We start from the raw sequence: 15,955 nt of genomic DNA on the forward strand, positions 1-15,955 counted from the left end.
GAGGTTTCAGGGAGTCCTAGGGGTCTAGAGGAAAAACAGAATCCCTGATCCCAGCTTCACTGGATAAGATAGAGGTTTCTGGCTCCCTAGGGTTCAGCTTGGCCTCTGACTGAAGGCCTCAGGGCTATTGACAGTTTGGTACTTAAGACAGACTTCCCAAGAAAGCTGCACAGGGCAAGGCCGAGTGCCTGGAGCAAGAACACTTTTCTTCCCCCTAACTCCTCAGCTTGTAGCCCATCAACAACGATCAAATCAGACCATCAAAAAAGCCCATTCTTAGAATAAGTCATTTTGCTAACATAACATTGATCAGCCGCATTCAGGTGCCCCTTCTTCTCCCTCAGGAAGCCCAATACCTATTATGCGGACTCAGCAGGCTCTCACCACTACGAACAGGATGCTAGCCACCTCCATTCTCCCTTCATTACTGCCAGGGTTATTGCATGTTTTTATTTAATAAACCTTCATCAGCTCAAATGGAGGGTTGTTAGTAGTTGAGGTAACAGCCAAATGATAAGGCTCCAGAGAGATATCAGTGCTTGCTGGTGCATTAACAAAGAGAGGACAAGGGCTGAGGTCAAGCACGCGTCAATGTAAATGAGGCGATAGTAGGTACTAAAGGCTTAATGCAATAGACTGCCTGGGAGATAATGGAATTTACAGGATAAAGCAAATGAGATGAAGTTATTGATAAGTGAAGGAAGGGAGGGGTGCCTGTAAAATCAAGTGCTGTCAAAGAAAAGGCCTTTTACTTGTGAATTTCTCCTGTACAGGATCTTCAAATCTATCTTAGAAAACAAAACTCAAAAGAGATCAAATGTGCCTTCCAACTTCATCAAATCCTATGAAGTTGATCCATCAACTTCATCTCATCCTGTGACTGCCATGAACCACTGACTTGTTCTAAAAGCATACCAGTCTACTAAACTATTCTTAAGCTTTTTTGAGGGTTCTCCCTTATTTTTGGTTTTCTTAAACATCAGGGCATTCTACCACATCTAATTCCCATATTTTATTAAAGCAAGTCTTTTTTTTTTTTTCTCTTGTAAAGTATGGGCAACCAGGTCTTCTAAAATAGCCGTCCCATTAGCACAAGCCTCACAGAATGACAGTATCCGAGAAATGAAAGGTAAGAATTTTCTGTTTTCAGAGGTCTTTAAAAGTTGTTAAGACTGAGGCCCCATGCCAATTTTACATATTTTAAAAAAAAAACTGTGGCCCCGAAATGCTTTTCTTAACCTTTTTCTTTCAAATTAGAAAAGTAACAGATGTTCAAGAAAACCTGAAAAACAAATCACAAGGGAAAAAGATCCATATTTTTACTGATCAGATAAAATACATTTTAAACTGACTCCTTCCGATCATTTTCCACACAGAGTTTTTACAAAAATACTGTTACTTTTCAATATGCTTTTTTCATATGGAAGTATTTTGGGACCATCTGCCCATCACTAGACATGATTTTTAGTATTTTCTTGCTAGTCCATAATATGAATATTCCATAAATGACTTAAACCAACTCACTATACTTAGGTAACTGCTAATTTTTTTACTTCCATAAATCTTACTGTGATAATTATCCTTGTATACATATTTTTGAATGCTTCACAATTAAAATTCTTAATTCCTTCCTTAACATAATATTCAAGAAGCAGAATTCCAAGACCAACGTTATTTAGCGTTTCTGATGCATAATGCCAACTTAAGAGCATTATTTTGTTCTAAATGGACTTAACAACTCTGTTCACAATCACTTTCCTGATGAAATTAGACTATACCTAATACCTTATAAGAACTGTAATTGCTTATGGAAAAGCTCATGAAAAAATCCTTCTTTGTTCCTAATTTTATGATGCCTTCAATTCTCAGTTCCCATTGTTACCAAAAGCTCTAGGTCTCTCTGTACACTGGTGCCAAATCAAATCTCAGAATCTCAGAGACAGAGTTTGGGGTGAAGTAGAAAAGAATAGCTTTATGACTTTGGCAGGCAAAGGGGGCCACAATGGGCTCCTGCCTTCAATGTGTCCCAACCCAGGAGGATTTGCTGAGGGTTTTATAGCAGTGGTTGGGGCGGGGGGGGGGGGGGGGGCAGGCTCAGCACTGCTCAGCACTTCTACAGCTCTTTACTAACATGAACTAATAAAATCCCACAAAAGAACATGAGAGGAATACGGCTTTTTTTCATTTAAGAGCTAGGCAACCACAAGTAATTAGTATCGGGATGGATCTCAAAGAAAATAGACTTCCTTAGCAAGCTCCCCCTATCTTGTCAAAGCCAAGCAAAAACTACTGATCAGCATTCTCAGACCACCACCAGGTGGAGAGAGGGCTCCCAGCAACAACAGGCGTTGCCATCTGCTGCCATTCTGACACATACATTAGGGTCCCCACCTGGCCACAGACTGACCAGTCAAAATCCTATTCGAGCAAATCCATACGTGAGGCTGAAACCAGACATAAGAAGGACGATGTGAGCAAAGGACTTGTGTGTTATTCTTGACTGAGATCATTCCTCCTACAGACTTGAAGTGTGTAAATGTAAGCACGTGCGCCTATGGTTAACCTGATTACAACATGTAAGCATTAGTGATGGTAGAGCCAGGAGAGAAATGCTGCTCAACATCAGAAGCCCCAAACTACCACTTTCTTTTCACCTGGCCCCGTGTGACAGTGATGACTATCATGCTACGTACACCACTGTAAATTTCTATACTGCCTTCTGTTTCCCAAAGCACTTTACCTGTACAAAGTTTCATTTTTATTCTCACAACCATTCCATAATGTACACGGAGTAAGTATCTGTATATCCACTATACAGAAGAGGATACTGGAAAACAGAGAGAAAGTGATGCATCTGTCTAACCTCACAGAACTAGTGGGTTGTTGGGTCAGGACTAGAATTAAGAACGTCTGGCTTTTCAACCCATTTTGTTTTTACTATACTATGCTGTACCTAGACACCACTTGTCAATAAATAAATTTATTGCCCCAATTTCAATCCATTCAATCCCAGCAGTAAGTCAGATAAGAACACACAGTAAAGATACAGAAATCAGAGCACCAAGATGACAGCTCTAAAGAGTTCCAAGTCAGCTCAAACCTGGAGAGCATCTAATTTAGCCATTCAACGAAACTCATATTGACCAAATAATCAGGCTATAAAATCAGACTAAGAGCCAAATACTCATCAGCTCTATCCAAAAACTGTACTAGAGGACAGCAACAAAGTAACTTTAGTCAACCTACAACATTTCTACATAAAGGTCAATATTGCCATGTGATGTCTGTCTTACACAAATATTTGGTTTCAAATGTAAGTGTTAAATGAAGTCAAGGACAATTAGTTTTGGTCTACTGCATAGCATAGGTTATACCCTACACATCACTGGTTCCAAATCTGTCTGAACATTGGAATCCCTTGGAGAATGCCAACAATTACTGAAGCTAGCGTCCCACCCCCAGAGATTTCAACGTCATCCGTCTAGGGTGCAACCTGGGCTTTAGGATTCTTGAAGGATTCCCTAATGTGCAGAGTTTGGGAACCACTGCCCTACAGTCAAGTGAGCCAGCTGAAAACTGCTGAACCTTATGAGGTTTAGTGAAATAAAACAATTTCTATTTGCTTTAAAATAAGAGGCAAATGAAGAGCAGACAGAAAGAGCAAAATAAAACTAAAGGAGAAAGAAAGCTATTACAATAAGCCAGTGCCTATCAAACAGTGTGGCTTTTAAAAACCCCAGCCTTCAAAAACAAACATAAATTAAAAGGGCAATGAGCGGCAAGAAAAATAGTTACTACAAAGCCCTGTACTTTTACTCTCTAGGAGAAACGTAACGCTGCCACACTAAAGCTACTTACTTAATTTGGGATCCAAAAACCGAGGTTACTCATTTACTAACTTTATCTTCAGCTTTTCCTTCATCTTTTTGCCAAGAAAATCAGATGTAGGTGTTTGAGGGATTTCAGGGTTCCCAAATGCAGCTGAAAGCAGCTACGGCTGACCAGAAAATAGCACACCATGGACTTCCCTGGTGGCGCAGTGGTTGAGAGTCCACCCGCCGATGCAGGGCACGCAGGTTCGTGCCCCGGTCCAGGAAGATCCCACATGCCGCAGAGCAGCTGGGCCCGTGAGCCATGGCCGCTGAGCCTGTGCATCCGGAGCCTGTGCTCCACAACGGGAGAGGCCACAGCAGTGAGAGGCCCGCGTACCGCAAAAAATAAATAAATAAATAAAATAAAATAAAATAGCACACCAGACTACCCCACTCCCAGCCCCCGTATTCCTGGAACTCCTGTTGCACTGATCATGATATGAGATGCTGTTTATTTCTTCAACATCTGTCCCTTCCTCCTAGCACGTAAGGTCCTTCAAGTTTAAGGCCACCTTCACAGATCCACATAGAAACAACACAAGTAATCAACAATGGTATCGTCACATTCATTTGTCCGTCTATCAAAATATGTGCCAAATTCTTTGCTGACAAATTATTAGTATAGAATACTGGCATCAGTCTTTCAGATCAGTATTCTACACTAGGAACAGATGGGCTTTAACGGTGGCTGTTTCATTATTGATCACGGATACATTTTTTTTTTATCATGTAGGGAAATCTATATGGAATATTGAAACATTTTGCAGTCACTGAACCACTGTCAGGTTTGGTCCAATAAGTTCGCTAGAGTTTCGGCTCTGATATTCCCAGTGCTTTCACCTCAATACCATTCATTCCCAGAGTCAGGGTAGGAAAAATCAGCCCTGTGAGATCTCAGAATCTTTCAAGCCAGATGAAAGGAATATGCACTTTGGCCCCTTTTTTCTTGTACATGAATCAGTGGTTGCATGGTCACCCCTTGCCTGCCCATAATTTGAGAAAAGAGGCATTAGTTTATTTGCTGATGACACAGTTTTACTGGCACCAACAGGAGCAACCTCATTGGTCCACTGGTCCTGCCATCTAAGCAATGACAGAAAGAATAACTGAACATCAACTACTCTGATACTAAAATCAACATTTGTTGATAAGCACTCTCTTATAGTGAACTGGCTTGTATCTGATTACAATACCCAAGAGTCACCTAAGACTAGATTTTGCAACAAACTGGTCTTGGACAGTTTACCAACAAATTACATCGCTCATAATTGGACAGTCAGTGGGTACCCATCGAACATATACTTGATGTAAGCTGAAGAGGTGACTGATGACACAGAAACTGAAATTTGTTCATGCCAAATCCCAAAAATATGGCCTAGGGCTCTGGGGTCTTGATCATCCATCTGTGCCTGTGTAAGAGCAGACTAGACTTGTTTTCCGAGAAAAATCCTATCTCTGCCTGCAGGAATTCCTTGACCATATAAAATGTGGAGTGGTCTTTCATTCAGGGCAAGAAGAAAAGGAATCAAAAATGCCTAACTTAGCCAGCCCTACTTCAACTCTTATCAGCTCAAAACAAGTCCACCTCAGACGAGTTTTTGAGGGTATAACATGATAGCAATCACTACATCCTTTCTTACAGTATCAGTAAACATAATCAATTATAAATAACATTTCTAAGGTCTTACTATGTATACTGTGCGTACTTTACATACATAGCTTAATATTTCATTTAATCCCTTCAGCAACTCTGGAGGCATACAATTATTCTCAACTCCAACTTTCAGCAAAGTCAAATTAAATAAGTAGCCCCAAGTCATCCAGCTAGTAAAGGGCAAAGCTGGGATTCAAGCACAGGTCCACCTGACCCACACTAAGACCCACGCTGACATTCACAGCCTTGAATGTTGTACAACAATTGCAAAGGCTCTTGTAAACGAAGAGTATTACACATATACCTATTTTTATTATAGGATCTTAAAAAACTATGCAATTAAATAGCTGTTTTACTCTCTTCACCCCAGAGGTGGCCACATCTTCACAGAGTAAGTGAAATAATTCCACCATACCACTCTTTCAGCAAAGCACTCTGGGATCCTCTGGGAAGAAGACAGGCAACATATATATGTTGTTATTATAATTATCATAATAATCCTTATCTGACTATACAACTATGGATTCTTTTTAAAAAGGCATATAAATTTTTAAAAAACGACAAAATGATCAAGAGACATTCAAAATCTCTACAATCTCAGGAAGCCTTAGAAATGAAAAATTTATTTTAGTCACAAGCCTTGTGACTGTCAGCTAAAGTGCTTCAAAACTACTCACACTGGCTTGGTTTCCACTGATTGAATGCAATTATGAATTGACTTCTATGGGTTGATAAATCAGAACTTGTGTAAGTGGTTTTCAAAGCTCATCTGTGCAATTTCAGTTCGATGCAGACTTCCACACAAAATTCTCCTTAAAAAAATAGTTCATAAAAATATTAACTATCATGAAATACCTTCCTGGTTAGCTCATGCCACTGGGAAGAAGCTGTTCTTACATTAATAATTCTTCCCAGAATTAATCAGTCATTGTACATTAGAACCAGCAGCTGGAGTGTTTTGAGTGATAATGAAACCTGTAACAAGGCATCTTCAGCCGTCTTTTCAAGACAATAAGGGAATTAAAATTTCAATTTAAATGCAGAGGTTTGAAACACGCTTCACTGGCAAAATTACTTCAATTAATGTGAGTGGAATACAAAGGACAAACTGCAGAAATGTGATGCAGCAACCAGAAATTATGTCATTAATGCGCTTGCATCAACCCAGCACAATGACTGCAGAGGTCTAATTTAAACCGTACATATCACAAAGCTACAGGCTACAGTATTAATCAAGTCTCTGATTTCAATATGACGGATACAGGCTTCTTGTTGGATCACTTTTAGCTTTTCATAGGCTAACAGCAGCTGTTTACCTTGAAGGAGGAAACAAAAGGCCATGCCTATTTGCAGACATCCCCTGTCATGACAATTTATTTTATGCAATACTCAAGTTATCAAAAGACATAAATATCCCATCTAGAAGCCAAGCCTATAGCTATCAGCCCAGGCTGATGGTGAAATAGGAACTGCAGGAGCTGACAAGAGCCATGGGTCACCACTGATTTATTTACTCTGAATTTATTAACCTGAGTAGGGATTAAATTACTGGGCATCTGCACCTGCCTTAAAAATGGAAAGACAGGGCTTCCCTGGTGGCACAGTGGTTGAGAGTCTGCCTGCCGACGCAGGGGACATGGGTTCGTGCCCCGGTCCAGGAGGATCCCACGTACCACGGAGCGGCTGGGCCAGTGGGCCATGGCCGCTGAGCCTGCGCGTCTGGAGCCTGTGCTCCGCAGCGGGAGAGGCCACAGCAGTGAGAGGCCCGTGTACCGCAAAAAAAAAAGGAAAGACAAAATCTCTTGATAAAAAGATCTAAGCAAATCAGAGGGGTTTGAAAGACTAGATTGTTCTGTCTTCACTTTCCTCTGATGTCTTTTAAAGGAAATTACTTTTTCTTTTTTTTTTAATTTATCTTTATTTATTTATTTTTGGCTGCCTTGGGTCTTCCTTGCTGGGCATGGGCTTTCTCTACTTGCGGGTGAGCAGGGGCTACCCTTCGTTGAGGTGTGTGGGCTTCTCATGCGGTGGCTTCCCCTGTTGCGGAGCACAGGCTCCAGGCACATGGGCTTCAACAGTTGTGGCTCACTGACTCCACAGCACAGGCTCAGTAGTTGTGGCACATGGGCTTAGTTACTCCGCAGCATGTGGGATCTTCCTGGACAAGGGATCGAACCTGTGTCCCCTGTATTGGCAGGCGGATTCTTAACCACTGCGCCACCAGGTAAGTCCTCTGACGTCTTTTAGCAAAGATTTCCATTTGGACCCTTGAGATGCCTTAAGTAGATTTTACTTCTAATAGCACATAACCATGGGGAAAGGAAATGTGATTATTTTCTCATATGAAGTGCAATCAAAGAGCAGTTATAGACCTTACTATTTACTCATATACAAAAGACCAAATTGAGGAATATTTCCAACGTTTTGAGCACATCTTAAATCCTACCTCCATGAAATCTTCACTGTATATTAGAATATGCTAAACCCCCTGGTCATCCAAACCAACTACCTCCTCTGGAAAATGGGAAGGACATCAGAAACCTCTCTCTCATAGGGTTGTTGTGAGAATTCAAAGTGTTAACAAAGGTAACATACTTAAAATGGTACCAGCACACAGTGAGGGCTCAACACATATTAGCTATTATTATAATTATTGTTTTTGTTGTCCATTTAAATATTGCAGAAAGGAACGGTTAGAAACTAGAGAACCTTGCCATTAAAAAAACAAAAACAAAACCTAACAAAAACCCCAAACCAGAGGAGAAAAAAATCAGACCAGAGCTCCTAGAGAGGAATTTTCCTTTTCTCTATTTAGTGGTGTCAAAGTCTTCCACAGAGTTACCCGTTCGGCTAATCATCTGTGAACTCTGACCATGTGAAGTACATTATGCTAAGTACAGGGCAGACAAAAATAGGTAAGATATAGTCCCTGCCCTCAATAACCTACCATACAAACAAAAGCAATTATATTTATGGAGACAAAGAAAAGCATCTACTCATGTCAAGTATTCTTGCCACAATAAAAATATATAATAATTCTTTTTTAAAAAAAGAGAAGCATCTAATTACCAGGGACATTCAGAAACTTGATGAAATTTGAGCCAAGTCTTAAAGAACAAATCATCATTTTCCAAGCAAGCAGGATAAGGATTAGGTTCAAGGAAATCTACGATTCATAAACAAGAAATCTATCACATCCCTATACATCAGCAACAAATAGCTAGAAATTATAATTAATAAAGAGCCACTATTTTAAAAAGCAACCAGGAGCTGAGAGCCAGAAGTAAAACTAACAAAATACATGTACTGTCTCTAAGGAATACATTACTAAGCATTATTATAAAGCACATAAATTAAGACGTCAATAAATGAGAGATACCCTTTTCTGAAAGACCTGATATTACAAAGATGAAGTTCTCCTAAATTTAATCAAAATACCATCACGCTTTGCATGGAACTTGACAAGTTGATACCAAAATTCATATGGAAGAGAAAAGGGCCAAGAATAGCACAGACAGTTCTGAATAGCAAAGTGAGGGAATGTCTTCACCTGCTATCAAGATATATTATAAAATTATAGTAATTAAAACAACATGGTTTTGGTGCAGATACAGACAAGACCAACTGAACAACATAAAGAGCTCAGAAACAAACCCATGCACATGTGAAAACTTGGTATGTGATCAAGATGGAATTATAAATCGGTAGGAAATGAATTCAATAAATGGTGTGAGCCAAGTGGCTATATAGAAGGTAAAATTAGATCCCTAGTTCATACCATATATGATAATACATTTTAAATGGATTCAAGACAATGATATAAGAGATTCTCTTTATGACAGTAGGATAAAACACTTTCTCAAAATAAGTCACATAACAAAGGAAATAAAGAATGAAAAACATTATTGAATTAAATTTTAAAACTTTTTAATAAAAGACACCCTAAACAAAAAGATATACTACCAACTGGGAAAAGATATTTACAATCCATCTAAAAGACAAAGGATAAGTATCCAGAGTACATAAAGAACTACAACAGAAAAAGAGGAACTTCTGGGAACTATCTCTCTCATACTTACTCTTTTCTAGAGGTGACTACCCTTCCTTCCCACACAACTCCCCAGGACCCCCCTTCCCCCAACAAAATAGTTTTAGTTGGAACTGACAATCACAGTACCCAAGCTGCCTAATCTAGATCTGACCCCCATTTTTGAATTATAAGATTATTTTCCTCTGCAAAGCTGGAAAAATGTAAAATACAGCTCACAACCCTTCTTTTCCCCACACATCCAAACCCTGCCCACATGTGGAAGAAAGTCTACAGTAAAACAATGAAAAAACATACAGATGGCATTGCACATATACTCCTGTTCTTTTAGCAGATTGGTTACATGAGTAAAGCAATTCTTTTACCTAAGCTAGCTAGAGCTAAATTTCTGTAACTTACAGCCAAGAATTTAAAGAAGTATTTAATGAGGTCCTTAAGTCAAAACAAAGACAAGACAATGTTCATTATTAATTAGCTCTTAAATAAATTAGCCCTTAAGGAATAAAGGCTAATCCTAAAATCTGAAATCCTAAAATGAGCATAATTAACACCAAAATAAGTTCTAACAACCTATTTTTTTTTTTTTTTTTGCAGTACGCGGGCCTCTCACAGCCGTGGCCTATCCCGTTGCGGAGCACAGGCTCCGGACGCGCAGGCTCAGCGTCCATGGTTCACGGGCGCAGCCGCTCCGTGGCTTGTGGGATCCTCTCAGACCGGGGCACGAACCGTGTCCCCTGCATCGGCAGGCGGACCCTCAACCACTGCGCCACCAGGGAAGCCTTAACAACCTATTTTTAATATATGGCACTTACTTAAAAGCAGGCCCACTACAAAAAATCATGATTCAAATAGATGTGTAAATGCTACACAAATATATATAAGCTTATCTATTCTGATTGCTGAATCTTGAATATTTAGCACATATATGCCTTCCTAACACAAATCAACAGCAAAGCTAAAGAGGTGACTAATTTTTTTGTTGGACACTGTATAGTCATCATTAAGGAAGATGACATTATAAAGATACTGAAAATACCCAATTATTTTACCACTCCAAAGAAAAGACCATTATTAATCTCCCTCCACTGTGGAAACTGACTATTCACTATCACACTACCTGGTTTTAATATATGAGAGAATATCACGGCACATCTCATCTCTTGGTTACCAAATTTCCTTTAAAGCTTCGTATGACAGACTTAGAGCAAAATTCCTCTTGAAAGTCTGAATGAATTAGAACCACTTAGAGGATTTAACCTGTTTTTCTCCCACTAATTCCTCTCAGTGTTTTTTCCCCCCCAAGTGCTACAGCCAATCTAATTTGTTGAAACAAAGATAAGGGACTTTCACCTACAGTGAAAAGAAAATCCAAACACAGTCCATCTACTCCTGAGAGTTTCCGTAGTCACCAGACAACTGTGAGAAGGAAGTAGGGAACTTTGTGTGGAAAGAGGAGGTGGAATGAGCAGCCCTTGCTAATAGCCACAGGCCCTAGGAAAGTTAGCGCTTTTAGGGAGCAAGATGTGTATTTTTTTTTTTTTTTTTTTTTTTTTTGCGGTACGCAGGCCTTTCACTGTTGTGGCCTCTCCCGTTGCGGAGCACAGGCTCCGGACGCACAGGCTCAGCAGCCATGGCTCACGGGCCCAGCTGCTCCACGGCATGTGGGATCTTCCCGGACCGGGGCACAAACCCGCGTCCCCTGCATCGGCAGACGGACTCGCAACCATTGCACCACTAGGGAAGCCCTATTTTTTTATTCATTATCTTGACGCTCAGCCACATGTACCACCAGCTGCAACCTTCTCTGAATTTTCATTCCTAATTCAAAAAGTAGCAAAATGGGCTTCCCTGATGGCACAGGGGTTAAGAATCCACCTGCCAACTCAGGGGACATGGGTTCAAACTCTGGTCCAGGAAGATCCCACATGCCGCAGAGCAACTAAGCCCATGCACCACAACTACTAAGCCTGCGCTCTAGAGCCCGCGAGCCACAACTACTGAGCTCACGTGCTACAACTACTGAAACCTGCATGCCTAGAGCCCATGCTCCACAACAAGAGAAACCACCGCAATGAGAAGCCCACACACCGCAACAGAGAGTATCTAGAGAAAGCCTGCACACAGCAACGAAGACCCAACGCAGCCAAAAATAAATTAATTAAATAAATTAATTTTTTTTTTTTTTTTTACAAAGTAGCAGAATGGATGAAGATACAGGCTAAAGGCTAGGCTGTGGAATACTCCTGCTGGACAAAGTTATTCCAGAATTATTCCCCCCAAAATTATTTTCTTTCTTATCAACTTAAAGGAAAAAAAACAAAGCCCTAATATAAATAGTCCTTCACAGAATTTTTGGAACATAGTTTATAAATTTCCTAAACTTCTCTCTCATGCAGATTTCATTCTTCAAAATGGGATTCATTAACTATCTTCCTCTGAAACTAAAACAAACACCTCTCATTACCATTCCAACATGACTTAAGTACTGGTTTCTTACCATTATACTTCTTGCCGCTGTTCCAAAGGCAGACAATGCAAACACTGACATTAGGAAGAGAATCGCCTACTATTGCAAACACTGACATTAGGAAGAGAACCGGCAGGCTTCACCTGCAAGGGCTCGTGAATCCCAAGAGGGCAGTTTGTCATGTGCTTCATGAAGGACAGAATTCAGAGAACAGAAGGAAGCGCTCCATCTTAGCAGAAATGCCCAGGAGCGCAGGCTGTGCTCTTACCAGCATGTCGGTGGCACTGAGATAGTGCTTGCTGGCCATGCACTGTTCCAGCTTTTGAGGCACTTGCTTGATATTCTCGATTTCATCCAGCAGGTTCAGGACATGCTTGTGTTCAATTCCTTCAATCCACAATTTCCGAAGCTCATCTCGTTTGCAGTGCAACAGCATCTTGCATGAAAGCAGATTCTCTTTTACCTACAATAGAACAGTTTCAATCTTGGGTCAGTCCAAAGTCTTTCCAGCCTAAACCCACAATTTGGTTAGTATTCTTCACCAGTACTGTTATAAGTAACAGTTCCTAGTTATCACTGCCACTCATTCTGCTGTGGTTAATCTGCTTGTGAAATTCTAATCCTGGTTATTACACAGATTCACTTGCTCAGGTCTCCACTTCTCTGTATTTTCTCTCCTGAGAAATGAGAAAATTACTCAGGATATAGAGCATATACTCTGAAAATATGAAGTTCCACACCAAAGTTAATATATCTAGAAGGGAATGACTGATTTGCGAGTCCGTGCTATTATTCCTTCCCCATTCTTCCTGGCGTCTTTCCTATTCAGATGATAGGTCACTTGGTTCATCCTTCTAGGTCTAGAACTTTAGCTGAAGTTGATAACAAAGGACACGGACGTTCGTCTCAACTGACTAAAATGAAGGTAAGCCCAGTTTCCAGAAAAGAGTAGACGCTTCCAGAGACAGTCGTGAAATAAAGGGAATTAAAACATACCAAAAATTGTTTCCATGTATTCTGATTTTAGGCATTAAATATGACAGTTGCAGGCATTCTCATAGATCTGCACAGTTTGCTGACCAGCCTAGGCACAGCTTGATAACACAGGAGGAGGAGAAGAGGATCAGGGAAGGGTAGTCGCCATGTACATGATAAGAGTATTTTCATGTTCTACCCTAATTAAAATTTTGATTTTTTTTTTTTTTTTTTTTTTTTTTTTGCAGTACGCAGGCCTCTCACTGTTGTGGCCTCTCCCGTTGTGGAGCACAGTTTCCGGACGCGCAGGCTCAGTGGCCATGGCTCACAGGCCCAGCCGCTCCGCAGCATGTGGGATCTTCCCGGACCGGGGCACAAACCCATTGTCCCCTGCAGGCAGACTCTCAACCACTGCGCCACCAGGGAAGCCCAAAAATTTGATTTTTATAGCATGAAAAAATAAAAAGAATCATGACCTTTCATATACTTTTGACATTCCTTTACATGTATTTTTATTTAAATTAGAATTTCATGTTTGTTTACAGTTTTGGTTTTGTTTTCTGTTTGAGGTAAAATTTATGCATGAAAGTGCATCACTTGATGAGTTTTAGCAAATGCATACACACCTGCAATAATCCAAACCTTCGTCAATATATAGGACATTCCCATCACCCTAGAAAGTCTACCATGCTTTTAACAATTAAAAATCTGTCTTCTTTTACAACATTTGGTGTGGTGGTACACAGACTCATGATGCTACTTTTTGGTGACTGTAAAACTAAATTTTGACATTTTTCCAGCAAACATGGAAAATATGAATTGAACGCTAAAATTAGAAGGTATCTTGAGACAGCATCTAATCTAATCCTACAACTTTAGGACAATATCTAAATCATACTTTTATCAAACTGTCCAATGTAAAAAGAGCCCTGAATAAACAGCTTCTGTAATCTGTCTTGATTAGCACAGAAGAATGACTGTTAGCTTTCTGGGGAGTTATAGACCCCTTTGACAATCTGTTGAAGAAGGTTCTAATCACCTCTACTCCTTCCATCAATCCCAAAGAGATAGCAAAATAATTCTATTTATTTTTTAGCATAAAATACCAAGAAAAGAGAGAACAGAGAGGAGGGAACAGCAAGGATGGCTAGAAACCCTTGGAAGCTGGTAAGAAGATGGCTGGCATCAAGTGGGGTTTGGTAACACTGAAAAGGAGGCACCCAGAATATTGAAGGCAAGAGTACAGGGTTGAAACTAAGTATTTTGAGCCCTCATCCAACATCCTCATCAAACCACACAGACATGTAATTCCCTCTGCCACAGCACTGGCCAAATAGGAGGTTTACAATCTGAAGAAACTGAACTAGAAAGAATCTGGACCAGGAAATGCCAGACAGCTGAGAGGAGGGTGTGAGGCACTGGACAGAAAACAGGAGAATGAAGTCAAAGTGGACCCACTGACAAGTAAGGTCCTCAGCCCTCCCTGGACCCACAGCCTCCTTCCTGGGTTGGCTCCAATAACACTCAGCTTGACTTTGATCCCCAACACAGGAAACTTATGGCTTTCCCCTGGGAAAAACAACCAAGGAAACTGCTGGGTCCCAGCCAATCATCACTAGACAAGCCCCACCACATGCTGTGAGCTCCATCTCAGCTTTGTAATATACCTCCCTCCTCCATCCAAACAGTTAGCCAAGGATCACCACACAGTCAAGTAAAGCCTGTAATATGGAAAAACAGGCATGAAAACAAAGAAAAAATTGCTGAGGGGAGTAGGGGAACAGAAACTAGGCAGGAAAAAGAAATTTTAAAAAGCTATAATTAATATCCCTTGGGGGAAAAGATATTACATCAATGAAACAAGAACAGGACGCTATTAAAAATTCAGAGAATGAAAAACAGCTCTTGGAAATTAAAAATATGATAGGAAAAAAAAATCCAACACAAAGGTTAGAAGAGACTCTTGAAATCTCCAAAGAGTAAGACACAAAAAACAAAGAAAGGAAAATAGGAGATAAAAGAAAATGGGGTGGTTGATCCGAGAGGTCCAAATAAGAATTGCAGGGGAGGAAAAGTGAGACAAAGTGGAGAAAACTAATAATAAAATGGAAGAAAATGTTCCAGAGTAAAAGACATGAACTTTCAGATTGAAAAGGCACACAGAGTGTTTGAGACAATGAAGTGAAAAAAGACCCAGGGCACATTATCCTGACTCGTAAGAACATAAGGATATAGAGACAATCCTAAAAGCTTTCAAAGGAGGAAAAAAAGCCATACAAAGGACTGTGTATCAGAATGCGTCTCAACAGCAACACTGAAAGCTACACGACAAAGGAATAATGTATCTTCAAAATCCTAAGAGAGAATTATTTCCCAGAAAAACTATCAATCAAGTGTGAGGAAAAAATAAAGACATTTTCAGGCATGCAAGCTCTTAAAAAATAAACCTCATATGCACCATTATCTCAGCAAGCTACTGAAGAATGTACTCCATCAATATAAGAGAAAAACAAGAGGAGAAACAGAGGATCCAGGAAAGGGGGAAACCGATGCAGAACAAAGGCAATGGGATTTTACAATCATTAACTACAAGGAAAACGAGAACAAAATTGCACAAGCAAAAATGGTATGCTGCTGGGCTTCCCTGGTGGCGCAGTGGTTGAGAATCTGCCTGCTAATGCAGGGGACACAGGTTCGAGCCCTGGTCTGGGAGGATCCCACATGCCGCGGAGCAACTAGGCCCATGAGCCACAACTACTGAGCCTGCACATCTGGAGCTTGTGCTCCGCAACAAGAGAGGCCACGATAGTGAGAGGCCCGCGCACCACGATGAAGAGTGGCACCCGCTTGCCACAACTAGAGAAAGCCCTCACACAGAAACGAAGACCCAACACAGCCAAAAATAAATAAATAAACAAACAAATGTGGGGTTTAAAAAA

At 40.4% G+C, this 15,955-nt stretch overlaps 1 protein-coding gene across 1 annotated transcript in view; it reads right to left on the reverse strand.

Moving 5' to 3' along the window:
- Positions 1-15,955, reverse strand: part of EXOC4 (exocyst complex component 4) — an 810,848-nt gene that overhangs the window by 766,686 nt on the left and 28,207 nt on the right. The window contains exon 3 of the mRNA XM_082661558.1: positions 12,310-12,504. Within this exon, the coding sequence (XP_082517684.1) occupies positions 12,310-12,504 (195 nt within the window). The remainder of the gene's footprint in view (positions 1-12,309; positions 12,505-15,955) is intronic.

The sequence above is a fragment of the Grampus griseus genome (assembly GCF_964374135.1).
Source record: "Grampus griseus genome assembly, chromosome: 9".
NCBI classification, from domain to species: Eukaryota; Metazoa; Chordata; class Mammalia; order Artiodactyla; family Delphinidae; genus Grampus; species Grampus griseus.